Genomic DNA, 21,384 nt, shown 5'->3' on the forward strand with positions numbered 1-21,384 from the left:
ATGAATTGGCGCTATATAAATAAAATTGAATTGAATTGAATCGAATTGAATCTTCTCAGATGATTTCATAGTTGGGCGATTGACATCTTTAGCCAAAAGTGATACAGTGCAGTTTTATGATGGCTAGCAAGCTTGACTTCAAGCTGAGCATGCAGGCCACTCAAGGCTCACCATATCAGATCTTTATTCTTCTTCGCAATTCTTCATTGCGGATTCTTTCGCATTGAATATTTACAGGGGCTCTGGAGTAAAGAGTTCTACTCTGCCAAAGTCTGACGTTGGGTTACCTTTCATATTTGTTGGAGATGATGCCTATCCGCTTTGCACTGAGTTGCTGAACCCCTACTTTCAGACACCTAGATAAACCCCAAAGAGTCTTCAATGAGCGACTCTCAATGGTACGCAAGGTTGTGGGGAACGGCATTGGAATCCTAGCTAATAGGTGGAGGGTATTGACTTAGCCGCGATCGCTAAAATGACTGTGGGTGCTGTCAGTCTCCACATATTCCTGAGAGACTGCAAGTCAGGGGCATACATGCATACTGCCAGGACTGACAGACAGAGAGGATGCTGATCCTGGGATTTTAAAGGCAGACAGAAGAACAGGGGGACCAGGGTGTGTGTGTTAGACGTAATGCTTTGTGTGTGTGTATTCCGTTTAATTTCCAAGGTAACAGGCATGCATTCACTTTAGGTTATTTCTGAACTCACGTTAGGGCCGAAACTGAAATGGTGGCTGACGTTGTAGAGTCCTTTACATCAGCGTTTGCATGTGGGGATTCGCCCTTTAATGGTGGATAGAACATGTGACTTGAACCTGGTAAAATATGCAGAAATAAATTGACACATCATAGTGATTCATGCTTCATTGATTTATTATTCAAATCAAGTAACGGCTGAAAGTTCAGTTTTGTCAGTTGAGAAGCAATACAGTAGGGCCACGCGATATGCATAATATGTTCCACTTGTAAAATGCCTTGAGGTGACAGCGGTTGTGAATTGACGCCACATAAATGATTTAAATTGAGTAACAGGCTTTTTGACGCCACTGATATTGAGGCGTTCATGCAATCCACTTTGATATAAATTACAATATACTGTAGTCAAACACAGATTAGAACCAAACACTGAACGAACTTCACTGTGCATACAGAATCCCATGATTGGTGTTGATCAGGACACTAAAAATGCTCCTAAATTATTGTCAAATAAACCAACTTTAAAGTAGGTATGCAGGTAATCAGGATATCACAGCTCTGTCAACATTCTTTGATGACTCTGGGGGTGGTTGGAAATGTTCATTTGAGGTGGAGGAGTATGTGATGGTCAAAATGCAAACACTGAAGGTGTGGGGGGACAACAAGAGGAAAGTGCTAGGTGTGGTAGTAAATGTGGGTGTGTGGAAAATTGTGAAGGACTTCTGCATTGCTTAGATTCCTGGCCCTCATGATTTTTCTATTCTCATTTAGTTTTAAGGACATCATAATCTATGTTGTTTAATTACTCTTGACATTTGCTGGTCTGGATGGTTTTGCTCCTGCAACAACTTTGGACAGTTTTTTAGATCTAATAAGGATTGACTCCATGCCCTGTAGCAACTTTTTTTTGGAGACCATAGTGTTGAAGATGAAGGATAGGCGGGTTTCCTTCTTTCACTGGGCAACTGGATCTAATGTGCTGGAAATGTTCAGCGGAGATTCTGATACGATGTCATCACCTGGATCGCTCCCCCAAGCCTCATTTTCACTTCCATCTTCCAAGTGTTATCTGATTTGTGGATCAAACTTAAAAATAACACATACCTGAGTTGGAAACAAGGTCTTTTTTCACACATATGTAAACTCTGTTTACAAATCGGTCCAACAAGTTCCCTGGGATTCACCGATCACTTTCGCCGGTCTCAGTCTGGTGGGGAGGTACATTATTCCTCAAGAACATCATATTATGTTGGAACTAGAGTTGCTTTGATCTTACAATCCCCGTTAGGGTTCGATTTTAGCGGTCAACTATACAGTGTCGAAAGTGATGCTGTTCTCCTCTTGACCTCCGTTACTAGACAATAAACGTAAGCAACATTTAGCTCCACTGTCAAATGGTGTGTAAAATATGAGCAGATATCCCTATGTCTGTGGTCCAAGCTAGCCTTCTCATTATTTTCCCTCTCTCGTCGAGTACCATCAGTGTTTTTAAAAAGTCCTGCTTATTCCTGTTGTGCTGTGACGCCATTTCCTGTCTTCCACTCTGCATTTCGTTGGCTGGCACACAGGTTTGAAGCTCCAGTCTCCAAACCCTACTGACTGATCACAAATAGCGCAGATGGATGCAGGGGGTCTGAATCACAATTGTGTCGTGTTGCCACGGCCTTTACTGCAGTGAGTGAGCCTTTGCAGCACTTTAAAAATGATGCTGGTTTCTTTAGCGTTCCCCTCAGTGAGTCGCTGATCCAGGGATCGATGTGGACTTTGTGCAACCTCCAGTCCTGTCACGTGTTTAAAGTCTGTTTGTAACTTCTGATGCACGGCCATTTTGAATAATGCATTAAGGGTGTGGACTCCATGGTTTTCAGTGGTGTGAAGATGTGGTATATCCCTTTTTAAGCGATGTCACCGTCTTGTTTGCGTTTCCTTTCTCTATACTTAAAGATCAACTAAAGAGAGTGAAACTTAAATGCTCAATCAATACCCTCATGTGGTCAAATAATGATCAGCCAGTTAGTTGTGTTTCAGTTTCAGCTTCAAGCGTTCTGCCTCACAATGTGAGTTAATCTTTACCAGCGCAGACAGAGCATCTGCATAGTGCTGCATGTGATTGAGTCATGTAATTATCATGTCATTGCTGCAGTATTTGAATAGCAGTTGTGTAATTGGTACAGCAGTGAGAAACCTCTGGTATATGTGGTGCATGAGCTCCGTTGCGCTCATGCTGCCAGATTTCTCAACATGTCCAAACTGGTGTGGCAGACTAGCTTAAGTAGTTAGCTTAAGGGGGTCGCCTAGTCATTAGAGCAGCCCGCTTGCACTCTGAGAAGGTTGCAAGTACCCGGTTTGATCCCCGCAGACTGCCACTGCTCCCTAAGGGGTGAGTTAAACGCAGAAGGCAATTTTCACTTCAATGTACAATTGCAATGACAAAGATTTATTTTTCTTCTTCTAAGGTAATGTTTCTTGAAACACTGAAATGCAAGACAGATACACAACTGGGTTAAAGGTCACCGACTGCTAACTTTCCCCTGGACGTTTGTTGCTGATAGTGTACCATTAAATCGTAGGGAACCCTTTGCTGCTTCTTTCAATACTTTGGTTAGGGGTCTTCAAAAGCTTCATTGGCATGCATGACCCGTGGTACAATTTGACCCTCAATGTCAGATCACCCAGACAGACAATTCCACTTACTTGATCTTCTCCCCCTCTGCGGCGTAGCTCACATTTTACACATATGAGCAACACACATGGGCGGAGGAGGTGGACGCAATGCAGTTGCAAACACTATCAGACAGGCAAGAGAAGGAAAATAACATTTCCTCTGGGGCAATTGCTCTCCTTTATTATTTAATCTATTATCACAACATTTCCAGTGAAGTGTGTTTGGTCTGGGAGCTAGTGTCATAACAAATTGCCGACCACTAGTACTGAAACCAGCCAACCAGAAAGCCTGTGGTAATACACGAAACACAGCTTGACACTGTTTTGAAGGCAGTTTTCTTCCCTATTCACAACTTGACAACGCCCCCTCACCCGACCCTCGGAGAAGAGGTGTGCTCTTGGATCTTCACAGAGTGACCATTGCTGCTCCATTAACATGTGGCCTGAAACTCTGCCCACCTTCGGCACACATGGCGACGCCAGGGCATTGCATACTAACGAGACTCTTGGGAGCCAGGGTCAGGGAGTGGTCTTGCTTAGGTCTTTGAAATGTGGGCTGGGAATTGTGGCTGTGCAGAATTAATGGCGGCATAAGGCTTGATCATTAGCTGTTTAGTTGGTGGTCTGGATGCTATGGCAATAGCAAAAGCTTCACTTATCGAGTCCAGTGAGAACTTGCTGGTCCCATCCAGAGTAGTATTTATTTGTTTGGCTGGCTTGCTAAAAGATTAACCCTTCCCTTATAAAGGTTCTAATTTTGGCTGATTTTCACCTGCGTCAGCAAAAAAATATATAAACCCCTAAAAGCTGGTAACTGGTTGAGTTGAACTGAAAGGTACTAAACTAACAGCATGGACTCTCCTGGAGGAGTCATCATAGCTGTTGCTTTCACAGCATGGTCCTAAACTCTTTAAATCTAAAAGGTAGCAGGCTGACAATGATTATTTCACTTAGTTATTTGTTAGCAGAATATTACGACTGAATGAAGCAGACTGCAAACAAACTACTGGATAATGCAGCCATTTGACAGGTGCAGGTTAGGTGCAAGGAACAACTGCCACACCGCTTTTTCCTGTTAAAGGTCCCATGAGATCACTGTATAAACCATTTCACGTAGTTGATATTGCTGCACATGTAAATTATCCAAAGAATTTCTTTAAAAATAAATAACATTATTTCGTCAGGCCAAATGTCTCTCCTCAGTAATGATATGCAGCTCTACTAATTTGACTGTGCTCTGATGGGCTACAACTATATTTTAAACTGTCTGCATTTAGAAATGAAATAGGTAATCACAGCATTGTGGTCGGAACCTTCCGTGTTGGTGCAGAAGTTTTTGTTTTTTTGAAATCCGTTTGTTGGAAAACCCAGACTTGAATTGCTCCACAGGAAACAGTTTTCGGTAAAATTCCCATAAATTGTATTCGCATCTGCGGACCTTTTTTGCTCTCCTTTTTGGTAACCGCTGTGAAGTTAGTTTGAGGTCTAATATGGGATTATTCACGCTCCGTGGCTTCAGCGCCATCTGTCTGCGGTTTGAGCTGCCTGTGCTCGCTGCTCCGCCTTCCTCTTCTCAAGTCAGCAGGGGAATCAGTTGGAGGGGGGGGGGGGAGGGGAGGGGATAGGCTGTTTGCTTGATGGTGCGCTCTGATTGGAGAATATGAATTACATAGAAAGACAACCCAATTTCTAATATGACCGTTTTTGAGCCAATTGACAAAGCTGACTGCCCCTGAGCAGGTGTATTGGTGTTCAATCTAGATATCAAAATGGTCTTATTGGTGCACAACACACCATGTTATACCCCCAAAGCCTCAAATAAATGAAATTTGTTGTCATGGCCCCTTTAATGGGGCCCTGCACCGACACGCCGCTTCGGACTGAATGTTTTTAGGAGGGTAATAGGATGGGTCTTATGCCTGCAAGGATGTTTTGTTTCTTTTTAAGTGAATATTTAGAGGTTATAAACATATTCAAAGGAGTGGGTTGAAGTGTACTCTTATTTCATCCCACTTCTTCTCCATGCATTGTCACTCCTTACTGTTCTATTTTATAGAGCGCACAGATTAATTACTAGCACACTACATTCTACACAAAACAATGTTATTCTTATAAATTGTTTAGTGGTCTTATTTCAATAAATAAGCTCCTTAAACAGTCCTAAACTGATATGTATAATAACTACACCAGCAAAACCAATAATCATACCTTGTATTATATTTAATGTATTAATGAAATAAAACAATAATTCTATTACTAACTATACTGATGGTACTAATAAAATAAAAAATAACGGTTGAATATTGCATCCCATAATGAGCATATTGTTGTATAACAATTTATTATAATTTTTTTTAAATTTTTTTGAGCAACAATACAAGTAAGATTTACATTGAGATGTTAAGACATTTTAGTAGCGCTCAAACGGAGTAGGTAGAAGTTCAAGAACTTATAGGAACCTACCCAATTTGAACAGTTTTATGTTTGGACATTGCTTCAGTTCCACATTCAGACTGTTTTTGCTGCATTTACTGAAATACAAAAACTCTCTCTGCTGGTTCTAGTAATAAAAGATTGAAACCAATATTTACCCCTATATATTTAGATTTATTTTGACTTTTTATTTCTCAGGCACGTTTGCCTCATAACGTATCATGCAATACACTTCATGTTTTCATGTTGCCTGTTCTGCAACCAAAGCAGAACAGGCAACCACAGCAACACAGTAGATCCCTCTTACGTAAAAATACTTGATCAATAAACTGAGTTCTGATTCTGATTAACTCATAAAGACCCGCTTTTCTCCCCAACTTATTTTGAGTGGTCTCCGATCGTGCTTTATGTTTGTCTTTAAACCAAATCAGAGCTGTTTGTAATTTCACTGTCAATGAATTGTAATTATTTTGATTTTATAAAAAAGTGTATTAATATGTTCACAATAACCAACATTATTAAAAGCAACCTTGGCTCTTTTTTTTGTAATGTGATTAGTGACAGTAGTAAACTTTTATAATGGTTGCCCCAAACTTCTGCACAATAAGTTAGATTTGGCAAAACCAGACAAACGTCCAGAACGTGGACTCCTTTAGTTCTGGTGCGGGCTTTGCTTTATTCAGCAAAGCGTTGCTTTTTGATGCTTTACCTTGAACATTTTTAATATGAGATGTCCAGTTGAGCTTACCATTAATAACAATGCCAAGAAATGTATTTCCGTGTACTCTTTCAGTGTTTACTCCATTTATTCGTACATGTTTATCCCTGAGCATAAACCGGAATCGAGACCCAAAGCCGACGGCTGCCTCGTCCAGACTCCAAATGTCAGACATGTGTTCATCTTATTTGGTCTTGTAAATTTGTATTTAGTGTTGGGAGAGAACCTTTAACCAAGAAACAGAGTCTCAGAGACGGTCTTTGGTTGTCAATCCTAATATAATAACTTTATTTGCTCAGAGTGATTGGTGACATTTGTCTTGTTAGAATTATAAAGACATACTGTAGGTCAGTTTGCTTTACCCGTGCGGTTCTTTCTCTCAGACATGATAGCTGCAGAGGAAGTAGAAGGACTGACTGACACATACTGAAAAAAAAAAGGTATGCCGTACAGCAGAGTGGCCCCTGACGAGAAAGCGTACAACACATCTGCTCTTGGAAGGATATAACGGAACCGAGTACAGAGTACACTCAACAACACAATGACACAAATGTGGTTATACACAGAATATAGGTACAGCCATAACTACAAGTATAGACTATTGAAATATACTTATTAGTGCTATGGAGAACACATGATAAATACGCAGATTAGATTTAACACTAGTATTCAACAAGCATTTTGATTTTAAGCAACGTTAAACAGTATTTACAAGAATGGAAAGACTGCAGAGAACTGCAAACAGAAAGTACCAGGGTATTTGAAGTCCGTCGGCGAACGCCATCACTGTTCCTGTTCAGTTCGCATAGCACAATAAGGCACAGTTAGCTCAACAGCTAAAGATGTTACAATCCGTCAGCCTACCAGTGGCAAACCGTCGAGTCATCAAAAACCCAAGCTGCTCTTCTCTCCAGAGAGCAAAACTAGTTCAGAACACCAGAGGTGAGATCTTAATGAATCAGCGGGAAAGGATTTGGTCAAGTTACAAGAAACGCCATCCAGAGGCAGAGATAAACATGGCTTTTTTCTTTTGAGGTGGAGATGTGCAAGTTTTATTGTTTAAATGTTATTGTTCAGTTTTATTGTCTTGTTGAGTACATGTGGGAAAACGTGACTTTAATTCCATGGAGATGTTTCTCCCTGGTGTAAAAGGCTCACTGGCAGTTATCGGAAACACATGACAACAGCTGTTGCCGTGGAGAAACCACTCATTAGATTAACTTTTTTTCACCTTGTTGGTTTGAAAAGATTTTTTTTCTCATTATTACATAGAATCAGCATTTAAAAACTGTATTTTGTATCAATTTAGGGCATTCTTTTCTGGTATTACATTTTGATTACTGGACCGCTACATTATTTCTGCTTCTTTCTTCAAATAACTCAAATTAGTCACAGTTTAATCCAAATAAAGTCAAAGAAAACAAGGTGACAAATAAAGAAGTTGTTCAAGCAGTGGAATCTTTGAATATATACATATATTTGTACTAAAAGTAAAGAGAGCATTTACTATTGTCTTATTTCTGTTTACAAAAATAATCTAAGAGGGGGAGTGCATTTAATATTTATTATTTAGTATACTTTTTTCCCCAAATTAAGGGAAATCTCTAAATGTATCTTTTCTTTCCAAATATATACAAATATCTGATAAGGCTATCGGTGCAAGCAACTTTTTAATTTGTTCATATATGTATCATTTAATAAATAAAATGTTTAATTTGCATTCATTTTTATGGAAGTTTATTATCTAAAAGCAAATGCACTGCACATAAAAAGTTATTTGAGGAGAACACAATACAGTTTTCTCTTTCACAGCATTGGTTGTTTATATATATATATATATATATATATATATATATATATATATATATATATATATATATATATATATATATATATATATATTTCAGATTTGTATTTCAAGTAACTTAGTCCTTTTTGTTTTCTGACAACAGAAAGTGCTCCAGTGCTCAAGCTCTGCTAATATTAAAAAGCCGAATGCTAGATTTCACCGGTATTCCTCTTTGTTCTGTTTCAAAAGATATGATCTATTATTACAATAACGCATCACAATCCAGTTCATGTCACGGACTGAAACTCTGGACAGCACAAACAAGATGGATTTGAAATCAGGCGTGAGTGGTCTGGCACCAGCAGGGGGCAGTGTTAATTTGTTAGAAAGTGATCACACAGTTTTACTCGTTGAGAATCTTAATGTGCATAGAGCTTAGTCTATGAAGGTAGTATGTTTCAATAAGTTAAAATATAATCGAAAAGTTTATTTCAATATTTCAGTATTTCAATTCAACAATGGAAAATACTGTATTCTATAGATTCATGACACAGACCGGTGTATTACTGCTTAATTCTGCTCATTCTAATGGTTAATAAAAAAACCTGAATCCCAGACTATTAGAATATTAAGTATGACTAATAAAAAGCAGAACTGTTATGTTATGGCCATATTGCAGCCTAAGCCCTATAATAGAAAACGGCTGACTCTTAAGTTTTTCCTGCAGACATTAGCACTTCCCACAAGGAGGGCAGACCACCAAAACGTCATCGCCAAAGAATCTGGCAGTTCATGCCGGAACCAAGAAATACAGAAAGATGAGTGGAAAGAAAGAGGAGTGGTTAAAAAACGTGATTGACAAACTTGAGAGGCTGTGATGTAAAGCCCATTCAAGATTAGACCGTTTTAGAAGCGTGTTACTTGGGCCAAGATGCGCAAGACTGAACTTTTTTAAAATACTTGGTCACAGCTCCTTTTGAATGAATTACTACTTTAATACTCAGAGGCATGGAGGCGATCAGCTGGAGGCACTACTGAGGTTTTTAAGAAGCCCAGAAAGCTTAAACAGCGCCTTTCAGCTCGTCTGCACTTTGGCATCTGGTGTCTCATCTCCCTCTTAGGAAGTTTAGAGTTTTCTACCAGACATTTTCCTTCCACTCAATCCTTCCTTTAAAATAAATCGATTTGTCTTAAGTGACATTCTGAGTTTGTCATTCACTCTAAACGATCCAGATTAACAAAAACACATTATCAAGTCTGTTTACAATGGATCCGTGCAGGAGTTTCACTTTTTCCTATGAATTAGTAAAATAAATAAACTTTTCAACAGTACTAAATGTTTTATATTGTTCTGTTCAAGTCAGATTTAGGTTTCTTAAACAAAAACTGATCACTCTTCCTTAGACAGCAGCATCTGATTAATCTGATCGGGTCAAATGAGATTAATCTGAGCGTTATCCTGACTCTTGGGTAAAGACGGAATGTGGGTCAAAGTGGGCAACACAGATGGACAGGTATTTTCATGATTGGCAGCACGTGTTAGGCTGAAAGCACAGGAGAAGAAAAAGACAAAGGTGTTTGTTCACGATTACTTTCAGACGACAAATTAAATTTAAAATTAAGAGGTGTTTGGCTTCTTATTCTGGACGCAACAACTTTCGTGGTTCTTGTATGGATAGCGGCCCAGGCGCACCGAGATACAACCCACAAACCACCGCATGGCCCGAATATGCAAAAAAAAAATGAAAATATAGACAACTGAATCAAGGTTTGATAAGTCTAGATAGTGTATTTTGCAGTTTTTGGGGCTACCCCATTACCCTGTGACTGACCATGTGTGGGCACAACTGACAGGGACTTTCTGCTTGAGCTGCCCCTAAGACCGCATGGCGACACGGTCGACATTTGAAAAGCAGGGTGAAGAATTCTAGCTATATCTGAGCGCACACTATACAGCACATTTGGATTAATGAGCATTTTCCAGTTAGTAGAAGAACCCCTTCACATGGTAACATCCTGGAATGTCTATGGTTAGTCAGTTAACTCATGGAAACAACGAGACACAGACACGATCACTTAAAGCTTTCACTTTCCAATACAGATATGTGAGGAGATGAATGGAACAGACCATTTCATGTTTTTTTTGTTTTTTTTTACTTTATCGCAGCAGAAAAGGTGTCTCACATTGAACACAAAGTTTACCGTCATTATATTGTTCTATCGCGTATTAACTGTACAACTACCCTGCAATCACTGCATTCAGATTTAAGGCAATGCATCACAAACTGGACTGCCACAAGAAAGCCATTTCCCTGTATATTTGCATTCATATTTGAGAGAGTGTGTTGCTCATGGGCTCCGCCTGTAGACGGACCACCCCCACCCCCCACCCCCCCCATTATGCAGATGGGTTTTGGTCATTAATACCTTATTAAGGCCCACAGAGGAAATTACATTCATTGTAATTAAATTCGGTGAATTGAGGCCATTTTAAAACAGTGTCAGGGGTTGAAGCGTGGCGATTTGACATTTAGTGCAGCATACGTGATATGAGTATGGGACTATTGGACCCGAGACATTTAATGCAGCATTTAGTTTTATGACTTGATCAAAGCTTTGCACAGGTTTTTACAACACAGCCTTACAGTGCTCAGGTGGGCAGCATAATATATGGATACCAGCACCACCAGCTGTGGAGCACATCTGTTCTGGATTCACAGAAGTTGGGCACAGTTAAAGGAGTTACCTAACTCTTTTAATAAAACTGGACGATAACAAACGAAGGAACCCAGTAAGATTTGATTTTATTATGCTAGCTCCTCGTCCTAATGACTTGGTAACTTTGATGCCGCGCGTCCTAGCGACCGCCTGCTGGGAGCAGCTCAGTGCATCAAGCTCGGCGTCAGGGGCGGTTCTAGACAGGGGCCAACAGGGGCCCATGCCCCTGTAGAAATGGTCCTGGCCCCTGTTATGGCCCCTGTACTAAAGACATGATATTAAATACACTTCTCATAATTATTTGCAATGGCAAAGAAACCATAACTGATTGGTCACTTTGACCAATATTATAATTATTTTTTTACCTATACAGTTTTACTCTACTTAAAAAGAATTTAACACTTAAGATGTTTCACGTTTAGCTTTAGCTGTATTGAGCTAGGGGCAAAGTATTCAACAGCTAGATCAGGGGTCTGAAAACTGCAGTTCCAGAGCCACAAGTGGCTCACTTAATATTATTCCACAGTTAAATATTGCCATTTTATTGTTGTTTTTTTTTATTTTTTTGTTCTGTGCCCCTGTGAAAAAAACAATGGCCCCACCTTGGCCCCCCTGGTAAATTTGGTCTAGAACCGCCACTGCTCGGCGTCACATATAAAACAGCGTGATGTGAAGACTTCTTGCCTCCGAGCAGTTTAAAGTGTGACGCCGAGTACGCGATCGTAAAAAATTGAGCTCGTGGACGTCCGGGAACTCATGTCCACGCAAGTATGTGGGGGCCTTGGAAACTAAACTCCATCTAAAAGAGAAATTCCAACAAAACTTTGTCTAATACCTATTGCAAGCCAGTAGTTGGAAATGCTGCCGACGTTTACAGCATAAAACTACAGTAGCTAATCTTATCTCTGACACCAATTACCATTTCTGGCCATTTATTTTTTTAGCTTCTTTAATATCGACCCCCCCCAAAAAAGTTGTTGTTTCCGTATTCAATCGAAAACAATAAATATTTAAGTAAGTATGCAAAATTTCCATTCCTTTAACTCTTTGTTGTATGATGTTACCATAGCATCCATTTTTTTTTACTACACTTTTAATCATTCATTCAAATTATCTACACTTACGGGCTTATTTTTAACCTCTGATTACATGAGATAATGGCTGTTCGTGAGTTCCAGACCTTGAGTCTAGAGTCTGAGTCTTAATCAGAGTGCAAATGTCAGTCAAGTCAGAGTCTTTTTCTTGCGACTTCAGTCTAAGTTACTTATACGGGTCCCTGTCATATAGGCAGGATCTACATCCGCCGGGCAAATGGCTAATTTCCATAGCCAAGACGCAAGAATCTGCAGCAAAGTAGTTTTTCGTTATGCATTTTGAACATTCATTGTTGTGCAGAACGCTTTGAGTGTGAGGTGTTTGACATCTTCATTGACAAGGTAACTGTGTGCCACCAGTTTCATCGAGTGGTGGTATTGATGGTAGGCTGAGCGTTTAACGTTTAGAGAAAGAAAAGATTATTAAGAAATCAGCACTGACACACTCTAGGAGTCTCAGAGGTCTGTCAGTGAAAGAAATGTTTTCCAGAACATACAGACACTAGTTTACATTTAGGTCAAAGACATTCTCAGTCTGATACACCACAGAGAAACCCGGTGACATGACGACCAATTGATGGATTGACATATGTAGCTTTTGGATGTTTGCAACCTTGGGTGTCCAGTAAAGAGAAGTCTTAACAAACTACAACAGATTGTTTTTTTTTTTACTTAATTTCACTCAGCCGCAGTGCAAACTTGCATATGAGATGTTGAAGCCACAAACATTCTCCAAACACATTTTTTTTATCAAGCTGCCTTTGTAATTTTGCTCTGTTCAATAAAACATTTGGGATAATTCCTATAAATCTGCACCTGGGCCAGCTGTTTTTTTCATTTATTTTGTGAATAAAACAAACATTCAAGTAGAACCACTCATATCTGCAGTGTCCCCGAAAAGATACTGCTTATCTAAATTTAATGTGGCAGGGAAACGATGGGGAATATTTTAACAATTAGCTTCTTATGTGTAGTCTTCTTGTAGTCACAGCTAATGCACTCCAACAAACAGATGATACGCCTCACCTTTCCTACAACGTAAGAGTTGCTTTGGCAGTTATGTTCAGAGTAGTACCGATGAGCGCCACAACCAGAGCTTGGCAACACTGGGAGGCAGCCCTTGGCTGGGATGGTACCAGAGGGCGGTTGAACGGCTGCAGCTGGGTGAGTTGTGAGCTTTTGGCAGTGCAGAAGGTTTTAAATGTTGGTCTCTCTCTGCATGGGCTCTTCGTCTTTTTGGCTTTTGTCAAACAGTTCCTCAGAGGCCTGCGCCGCGCCGTCGGCCTCCTTCTTGCCCTGGACTCGGTCGGGATCTTCGGTCTCAGTCCGTTTGTACATCTCTGCCTCCATGCGCTCCCTCGCCAAGAGTCTGTAGTTAATGAAGTTTCCGATGAAAAGCCAAATGCTGGCCAGGATGACGACGCTACCACAGCAGAAGTACATGTATTTATAATTTTTGGTGATGTCTACCAGTTTCCCTGAAAAGAGAGAGCAGAAGAGGGTGAAGTGGCGAAACATTTTTGCAAGTCGGGTCATCAATGATGAATTTTAAAGAAGAAAAAAAAAGCGTACAAAGACAGGAAGAGTACCTGCTAATGGCGGACCAATGAGAACAGGGCAGCACTCTACAATCGTAGTGAGTCCCACAGCACTTGAGAACCTCGGCGCTCCAACCAGATCCATCAATGTCTCAAACAGTACTGAGCTTACCATGCCAAAAGCAAATCCAAAGAATATTGAATAGACTACCAAGCCAGTATAGCTTTCGACTAGCGGACAAAGGATATGGCACACTCCGTTGTAGAGGACAGCAAAGCTGAAAAAGTACTGGATCCTGGGGCGGACCCAGCGAGAGTTGGCCAGAAGCCCCATGGTGGGCCTGGCAAACATGTCGACAAAAGCCAAGATTGAGAGCAAGAAGGCAGCGGAGTACTCATCCACACCCATGTCTTTGGCGTAGGCAGCGAGGAAGACAATTGGTGCAAAGAAACCCAGGAACATTATGACGTTGCCCGAAAGGTAAATAAGGAAGCCTCGATGTTTGAACAGCGTTAGATCCAGGTACTTGTTGACTATCTGCCAGAGGGTGCGCTTTTCAGTCGTGGTGGCGATGACCGCCAGCTCTTCATCCTTCTTAACCTTGCTGGGTGGCGGTCCGAGCGGCCTCATGAGGGAGCCGGCCACGCAGCAGTTCAACAGCAACCCACCCAGGATGAGGAAGCTGCCTCTCCATCCAAACTGATTAAAGAGGTACTGGTTGAGAGGTGCAATGGTGCTGAGGAAGACTGGGCTGCCTGCCATCGCTAGCCCGTTAGCGATGGGCCGCTTCTTCTGGAAGTATTTGCCGATCATCGTCAATGCTGGCTGCAGGTTGAAGGCCAGTCCAAGTCCTGCAATGATAAACATGAAAGAGTCGTGTTAAAAATCATTAGTTCTCGAAAAACAAAAAAAACTGTTAGCATTACATGACAAAAACATGTTTGCCTGAATGTTGCCAGCAGTGAGTAGTGTTGGTGCTTCGATTGCTTAACTAGTGATTATGCCAGCGCCGTCCTCTCCAAAACTGCTTTTCACTTATTATATCATATAATATAGTGTTATTGAGTGGGCTGCAGATTTAATAACCCAAGTGAAGAAGATAAAGTACACATACCAAGAGTAGCAATAATTTCCCTTTTTTTATTCCTGTTAGTTGATGTTTTGGTCTGACATAACCGTGTGTTGCTTACTTGAAGATGAGAACATCTTCAAATAATGAAATTAATATCAAATAAACAAATAAACTGTAAGATAACGTATTAGAAAACCTATAAAATCAACATATTTGATTTGTGAGCACAGCTTAATTTGCGCACAAAGGTTTCGGTTTCTTTCAAAGATGGTTGGAGGTTCAACTGCAGTTCCAAAATTTTGCCACAATGTTTATGATGAACAAATGGAAGCTGAATGCATTTGCAAAATATTTTTGGCACTGTTTTTAACAGTAAAATCTATTCTATAGTAACAAGTGTGACCTTGTGGCTGAATAAAAGGACTTTTACAAGTAAATAAACTGTCATATCACCCTTCAGGGATTTGTTTCATGGAAACATCAAAAAAAATTATAGGTTATTGTTATTTTTGCTACACGAATGACATGAATACAACTATAAATTTCCCAAGATTTTTAGCTTATTAATGACTAAAGCTGTCTTCATATTTAACCTACAACCCGGTGTATTGAGATCATTTGAAAGTTATTACTATTATTAAAAAGTTTGCTAGCATAGCAAAAGTAAAAACAAAAAAACAAAAAAAAAACATTCATTACAATATGCAACATGCTAGAAATGATGTACCTAATTTTAGCTGTCATTGCTAATTTGAGCATTTAGCACCAGGCAGGCACACATTTCCAGATATTTTTGTGTCTCTATACTAATATTTGGTGTCTTTGGTGGTTTTTATTTGTTTAAAACATATGTTTCTCACATAATAGTGAAGTGTCCAGATAGTTACGGTTCTTCAGTGCTTTGCTAATAGTCTATAGCTACAACAGAAACTTTGAATGCTATAGCACTAGGCTGAACCCTATGTTTTTCTACTGTCTCAGTTTATGCCCATAAATATTGTATATTTTGTTCAAGAGACCTAAAATAATCAGTCTAGCATACTATTGTTTACCAGACCTCAATAACAGAAAAAAGGAGGCGTGTTTTGTAAATGAGGTCTTAGATCTTACTGAGATAACCTCTATAAATAATGGTTAAAAATGCTATGTAAAGTTAGAAGATGACATATGATCCAGAACAAAAGCGCTGTACAATAAGAGACTAATACCTTGGTCTCAAAATGGAGTTCCTGAATTGGATACTTACCTCCGATGACCCCGATGCAAATGTAAAGCTGCAGCACGTTGGTGCAGAAGGATGCTGAGATCATGCCAACGGCACAAAGGCAGCCCCCCATCATGACGATGGGCCTGCAGCCGTACGTGTTGACCAGTATGCTGCTGATGGGACCTGCGGTGAATAAAAAGCAAAAACACACAATTGTTTGCATGTTTAAAATGTACAAAAGCAAAGTGAACACAGGATTTAATCTGGACTGTGCTGAAGACCAGAAACAACAAGCAGCCGTAGAATATTCTTTCCAATATATGTCATACCAGTTTGAATTAGGTAGCAGTTTTATTGCTTTAAAAGACTTTCATAAAAGGACATTTTCCCAGCCTTTATGGAAATTGCAAGCTTAGTCACATTGGATGGAGAGCATCTGGGATCATGGATTTCAAGCAGTGTTACAGATTGCCAATTGGATCAGGTCTAGACTTAGACTAGGCCATTCTTACACTTAAATATGATTTAGTGGAAACCATTTCACTGTAGCTCTGGCTGTATGTTTAAGATCATTATTTTGCTGGAAGGGAAACATATGCCGGTCTCAGATCTTTAGCAGACTCAATATTTTTCCCAGACTGGCATATATTAATGCCACCCAGCATCCAAAAGTAGCTTGACTCTCCCTCCTCAAGAATCCCTCCAACGTGATGCTGCCACTTCCATATTTCAAGGTGTAGATGGTGTACATCATTTATCTCCAGCCACAAAAAAAATATTCTTATGGCTTACTTCTTGGCTGTTTGATCTGAGAATGAAAAATAGCTTGGACAGGTTCTCCCCTACCTGAGATGGGGATCTCAGAAATGATTGGTCTCCTTGCCTGGCCTGGCAGTTTAATGTCTTGGGTGGGTTGCCGTTGCGCCATAATCTTTCAATTTACAGATTATGGACAGAGCTCTTTGAGATGTTCAAAGCTTGGGATGTTGTTTCATGACCTAACTCTCCTCTAAACCATTCGACAACTTTCTCCATGACCTGAATTCTGTGTTCCTTGGTCTCGATGAGGCCGTTTGATCACTAATGTTCTCTATCTAACAAACCTATGAGGCCTTCACAGGACAGCTGGATTTATACTGAAATTACATCACGCGAAGGTGGACCCGTTTGCTAATAAGGTGACTTGAAGGTGGCAGGTAACACTTGATTTAATTTAGGGGTATCAGAGAAAATGGGAGAGACTTTTGTACATTTAGTCAAGAGCAAAGCAGCGCTGTTTTTGCATTTTTTTTTTCAGAGGAGGTGGCAACACAAGGTTTAAAAAAAGTCACAATCCTTTGATCAGCCATTTGTTTTACTGTGTATCAAAGACTAAATTCCCATTACAGTAATAAAACATAGGGAGTAAAAAAGCATCACTGCCTGATGCTGAAAATTACATTTATAGGGTAGCCCACACAGGCTCAGTCACAGGGTAATGGGAGCAAAGTTACTCACTAGGACTATTACTAGTACCAATGTGCCAATACCAGTGCTTTGATGTTTAAATTATTCATCTGATTATTACCTGATCTGTTTTGTTTCAATGCACTGCTAAATCACACCCCTTTTTGGTAAATCCTGTGGCCATGTCTTCTCGGTGGTCAAACAAGACCCTCTTACAGCATTGTCCTATAAACCTGTCACAGTTGAGCACCTGTGCGTAGCTACTCTCTAAGCATTAACAGGAAATGAAGACCCCTTTAACATCCCAGCTAGAGATTAGCCGCTCATCATACCAGATTTGTGACGTTTCTCTGCCACGTCGCCTTTACATTTGGTAAAGAGCAGGAGCATTTCCAAAAAAATATACAGCAACTTGCAAAAGCAGTCAGAACTTTGACTGCACACTTATGTGATGCAGACCAAGGGACACAGCACAGACAGGTCAGGGAGAAAGTTGTGGGGCAGTGTAAAGCAGGGTTAGGTTCTAAAACAACAGTATCCTGGCTTTGAACATTATTGGAGCTCTTTAATTTTTTTAGGAGGTAATTAAACTGACTAGGTAAGGAGAAAACGAAATCAAAGAAGCAGGGGAGAAGCCCACAGTAACTAGAGGAGCTGCAGAGACCTATTACTCAGCTGGGAAAATCTACTGTCAGGACAATGGTAGTCTGTGCATTCTAAAAATCAATCTCCCAAGCCTTGAACATCTCCCAGCGCTCTGGTTAATCTGTCATCTCAACATGGAAAGAGGAATATGCTCCAAACCTACCCAGACATGGCCATCCACCTTAACTGACAGGAAGCATTAATCATTGATTGGCACTTTTAAATTGAAAATTGACATTCATACCTGTGCCTCCAAAACTTTTGAGTTCACGAGGTGTGAGTTAAACAGGGAGTGTAGAGCTTTATTTATTCATTTATTTATTTTTTGGTTTTGTTCCTTCTCAATCTAATGTTCTTATTACCATCCAGAGGATGCATAATATGTCTGCCAGTGCATTGTGAAAACCACAAACCATGTGGAGTCATCACTTAACTTGCTCTTCATAAATCTTTTCCCGACCTTGAGGAACAGCTCCCCTCATTACCATACGCAAACGGCAATTGGTATTCTCAGGAGAACGGTGTGCACAGCGAGACCTGAAATAGGCCATGATGAGGACCCGGGTGATTCTGTCCTGCTGTTTCTGGCTACGACACGAGAAGCTTTTTTCCAATCAGAGGCAGACTTCATGACACAGTGGAGAAAAACCCAGAATTTACAGGAGACACCTCCATTCCAAAAGGGACATGAAATTTCAGGTCTCTTTGTCTTGATGTAGACCGCATCTTCAGATATTTCATGATTAATAAGGAAGAGAAACCCATCATAACTCTAACCCCTATAATAATGATAATCCATTTTATTTAAAGTGCCTTTCAAAACACTCAAAGGACACTGTACAAGTAGGACAAAAGAAGCAACATCATCATGATTAACAGAAACAACACACTTGCAAGCAAGAATGTTACAGACAACAGGAAGTCATAATCAGAAGGCAATCTTGAACAGGTGGGTTTTGACTTTTGACTTGAACGAAGATGGAGTTTCAGTGTTGCGGTATCTGGAAGGAGTGAATTCCGACGTGTTGGAGCAGACCGGGGAAAGGCTCTGCTCCCCATGGATCTCAAGCGGGCGGGAGGAACAATGAGGTGAGTGGAAGAGGAAGATCTGAGTTTGCGAGAGGGAGTTGAGATTTGAAGTAGATCAGAAAGATAGGGAGAGGCAAGATTGTGAATGACTTTGAATGTAAGCAGGAGAATTTTGAACTGGATTCTGAACTTGACAGGGAGCCAGTGGAGCTGCTGTAGAACTGGGGTGAAGTGATGGACCACATATAAGACCATCAACCTGTGAGTTCATCAAATCCCTGTCCTTGAAATCCTACTCAAAGAACAGAGACTTTTTTTGTGTCAGTAGGCAACTTTACATCAGAGACCACAAAAATCACATGCAGGGTTCCCCAAGTGTCCATGTTGTGTTGTCTCCTATTCAATATCTTCAAGCTCCCTCTTGCTCATAAATCAAATGTAAAATCGTAAAAAACAACAACATCAGTTACCATAACTACGCAGACGACACACAGCTCTACATCACCATGTTACCAGGTGACTATGAACCCATTCAAGCACTGAGTGCTTAGAAGAAATCAATGCATGGATGTGCCAAAATGTTCTACTGTTAAATAACAACAAAACTGAAGTAATCATTTTTGGACCAGTGTTAGAGAACTCAAGAGTTAACACCCAGTTTTAGCTGCTTTAGCTAGTAACCACTGAATTGACCTGAAATCTGGGTGTAGTGATGGACTCAGACCTGAATTTTAAAAGGCAACTGAGGACAATTAAACAGCCAGCTATCTATCACCTGTAGGACTAATGTCTTAGTAGGATCTGGAAAAACTAATCCATGCATTTATCTTTAGTCGAATCGATTACTGCAACGGTGTTTTCACAGGTCTGCCTAAAAAGTGGATCAGACAGCTGCAGCTGATCCAGAACGCTGCTGTCTGCGTCCTCACTAAGACTAAGAAAGTAGAGCACATCCCCCCAGTTCTAAAGTCCTTACACTGGCTCCCTGTATCTCAGAGAATACATTTTAAAATCCATCTGTTAGTCTATAAATCACTGAATGGCTTATCACCTAAATACTTCACAGACTTGCTGTCAGAGTATCAACCCTCCAGACCACTCAGCTCCTCTGGCTGAAGTCTATTCTGCATACCGAGAACCAGAACCAACCATGGAGAAGCAGCATTCAGTTGCTATGCTCCACTTATCTGGAACAAACTCCTCAAGACGGTAAATGTGCTAAAACCCTGAGTTAATTTAAATCAAGGATAAAAACCTATAGGTTTAGAGTTGCCTTTAAATGTTAATGTTCAGTTCAAACTGTTGTAGTTCACTGAAATTTCATTTGTCCAACTTATCTTGTCCTACTGATGCTATTCCACTGCAATCTACCGTCCTCTATTTGTTTTCTTTTCTAATATGTTCATGTACAGTACTTTGAATAGACTTGTTGCTGACATCTGCTATAAAAATAAACTTGCATCCATGTGTCAATGAGCTATCCATATTTTAATGATCATTTGAGTTCATGGACCAGTCAGTTTCTTCGCTACAACTTGCTGGTAAATGTTCCCCAGAGATGTTGATCCATATTTGCATGATGGCATCACACAGTTGCACCTCAAAGGTGCTTTATTGATTGACTGTAATCCAATTACAGTTCCAATTATCCCATTGGATTACAGTTAACTGTAATCCAATGGAATAAAAGTCACTGATGATTTATGATGATGATAGTCAGGAGAAGGGTACACTGGGGTCATAAAGGGATGGACATGCTCAGAAACAATACTCAGGTAGGCCAGTGCTGTTTGAAGGATGCTCAATTAGCACTTGGTAGGAAACATCAGCCTCAACCATTTATACAAGTCGGGATGCATCCACGCTTTCATGTGTAAACGAAATTTTGACCCTTCCATCTGATTTGTCAAATTCCCATGAGCCTGTGCAACTAAAGACTCAGCTTTCAGTTTTAGCAGACAAGAATGGCTCCCTGTGTAGTCTCCCGCTCCTGTACCCTGTCTGCATCAAGGTTCAATGCTGTTTTGTGTCCAGAGATGGTATTCTGCATACCTTGGTTGTAAGAAGAGGTTATTTGAGCTAGTGTGCCCTTTCTTTCAGTCTGCCCATTTTCTTTTGATTTCTGACAGGACATTTTCACTAGATATTTTGGACTATTGAGAGATGGCTGTGTATGGAAATCCAAGTAAATCAGTTGTTTCTGGAAAAAAAAACAGCCCATCAGGCACAAACAACCACGGCACCTTTTAAGTCACTTGAATCCCCTTGAAGAAAAGTTTTGCAAATCTGCCTCAAACCCCCACAACCCTGGTGGCCCATGTATGCCAGCAAG

General features: G+C 40.3%; 1 protein-coding gene across 3 annotated transcripts in view; it reads right to left on the reverse strand.

Moving 5' to 3' along the window:
- Positions 1-12,772: 12,772 nt before the first annotated feature.
- The window catches only part of zgc:165507 (solute carrier family 16 member 7), a 29,801-nt gene continuing 21,189 nt past the window's right edge, over positions 12,773-21,384 (reverse strand). Inside the window, exons 3-5 of one of the 3 annotated variants that reach the window (XM_036148787.1) lie at positions 15,972-16,115; positions 13,704-14,504; positions 12,773-13,592 (exon numbers count right to left, since the gene is read on the reverse strand). In XM_036148787.1, coding sequence (XP_036004680.1) covers positions 13,312-13,592; positions 13,704-14,504; positions 15,972-16,115 — 1,226 coding nt within the window. In that variant the 3' untranslated portion in view covers positions 12,773-13,311. 3 annotated transcript variants of the gene reach the window in all.

Source organism: Fundulus heteroclitus, chromosome 17 (assembly GCF_011125445.2).
Source record: "Fundulus heteroclitus isolate FHET01 chromosome 17, MU-UCD_Fhet_4.1, whole genome shotgun sequence".
Classification (NCBI taxonomy): domain Eukaryota; kingdom Metazoa; phylum Chordata; class Actinopteri; order Cyprinodontiformes; family Fundulidae; genus Fundulus; species Fundulus heteroclitus.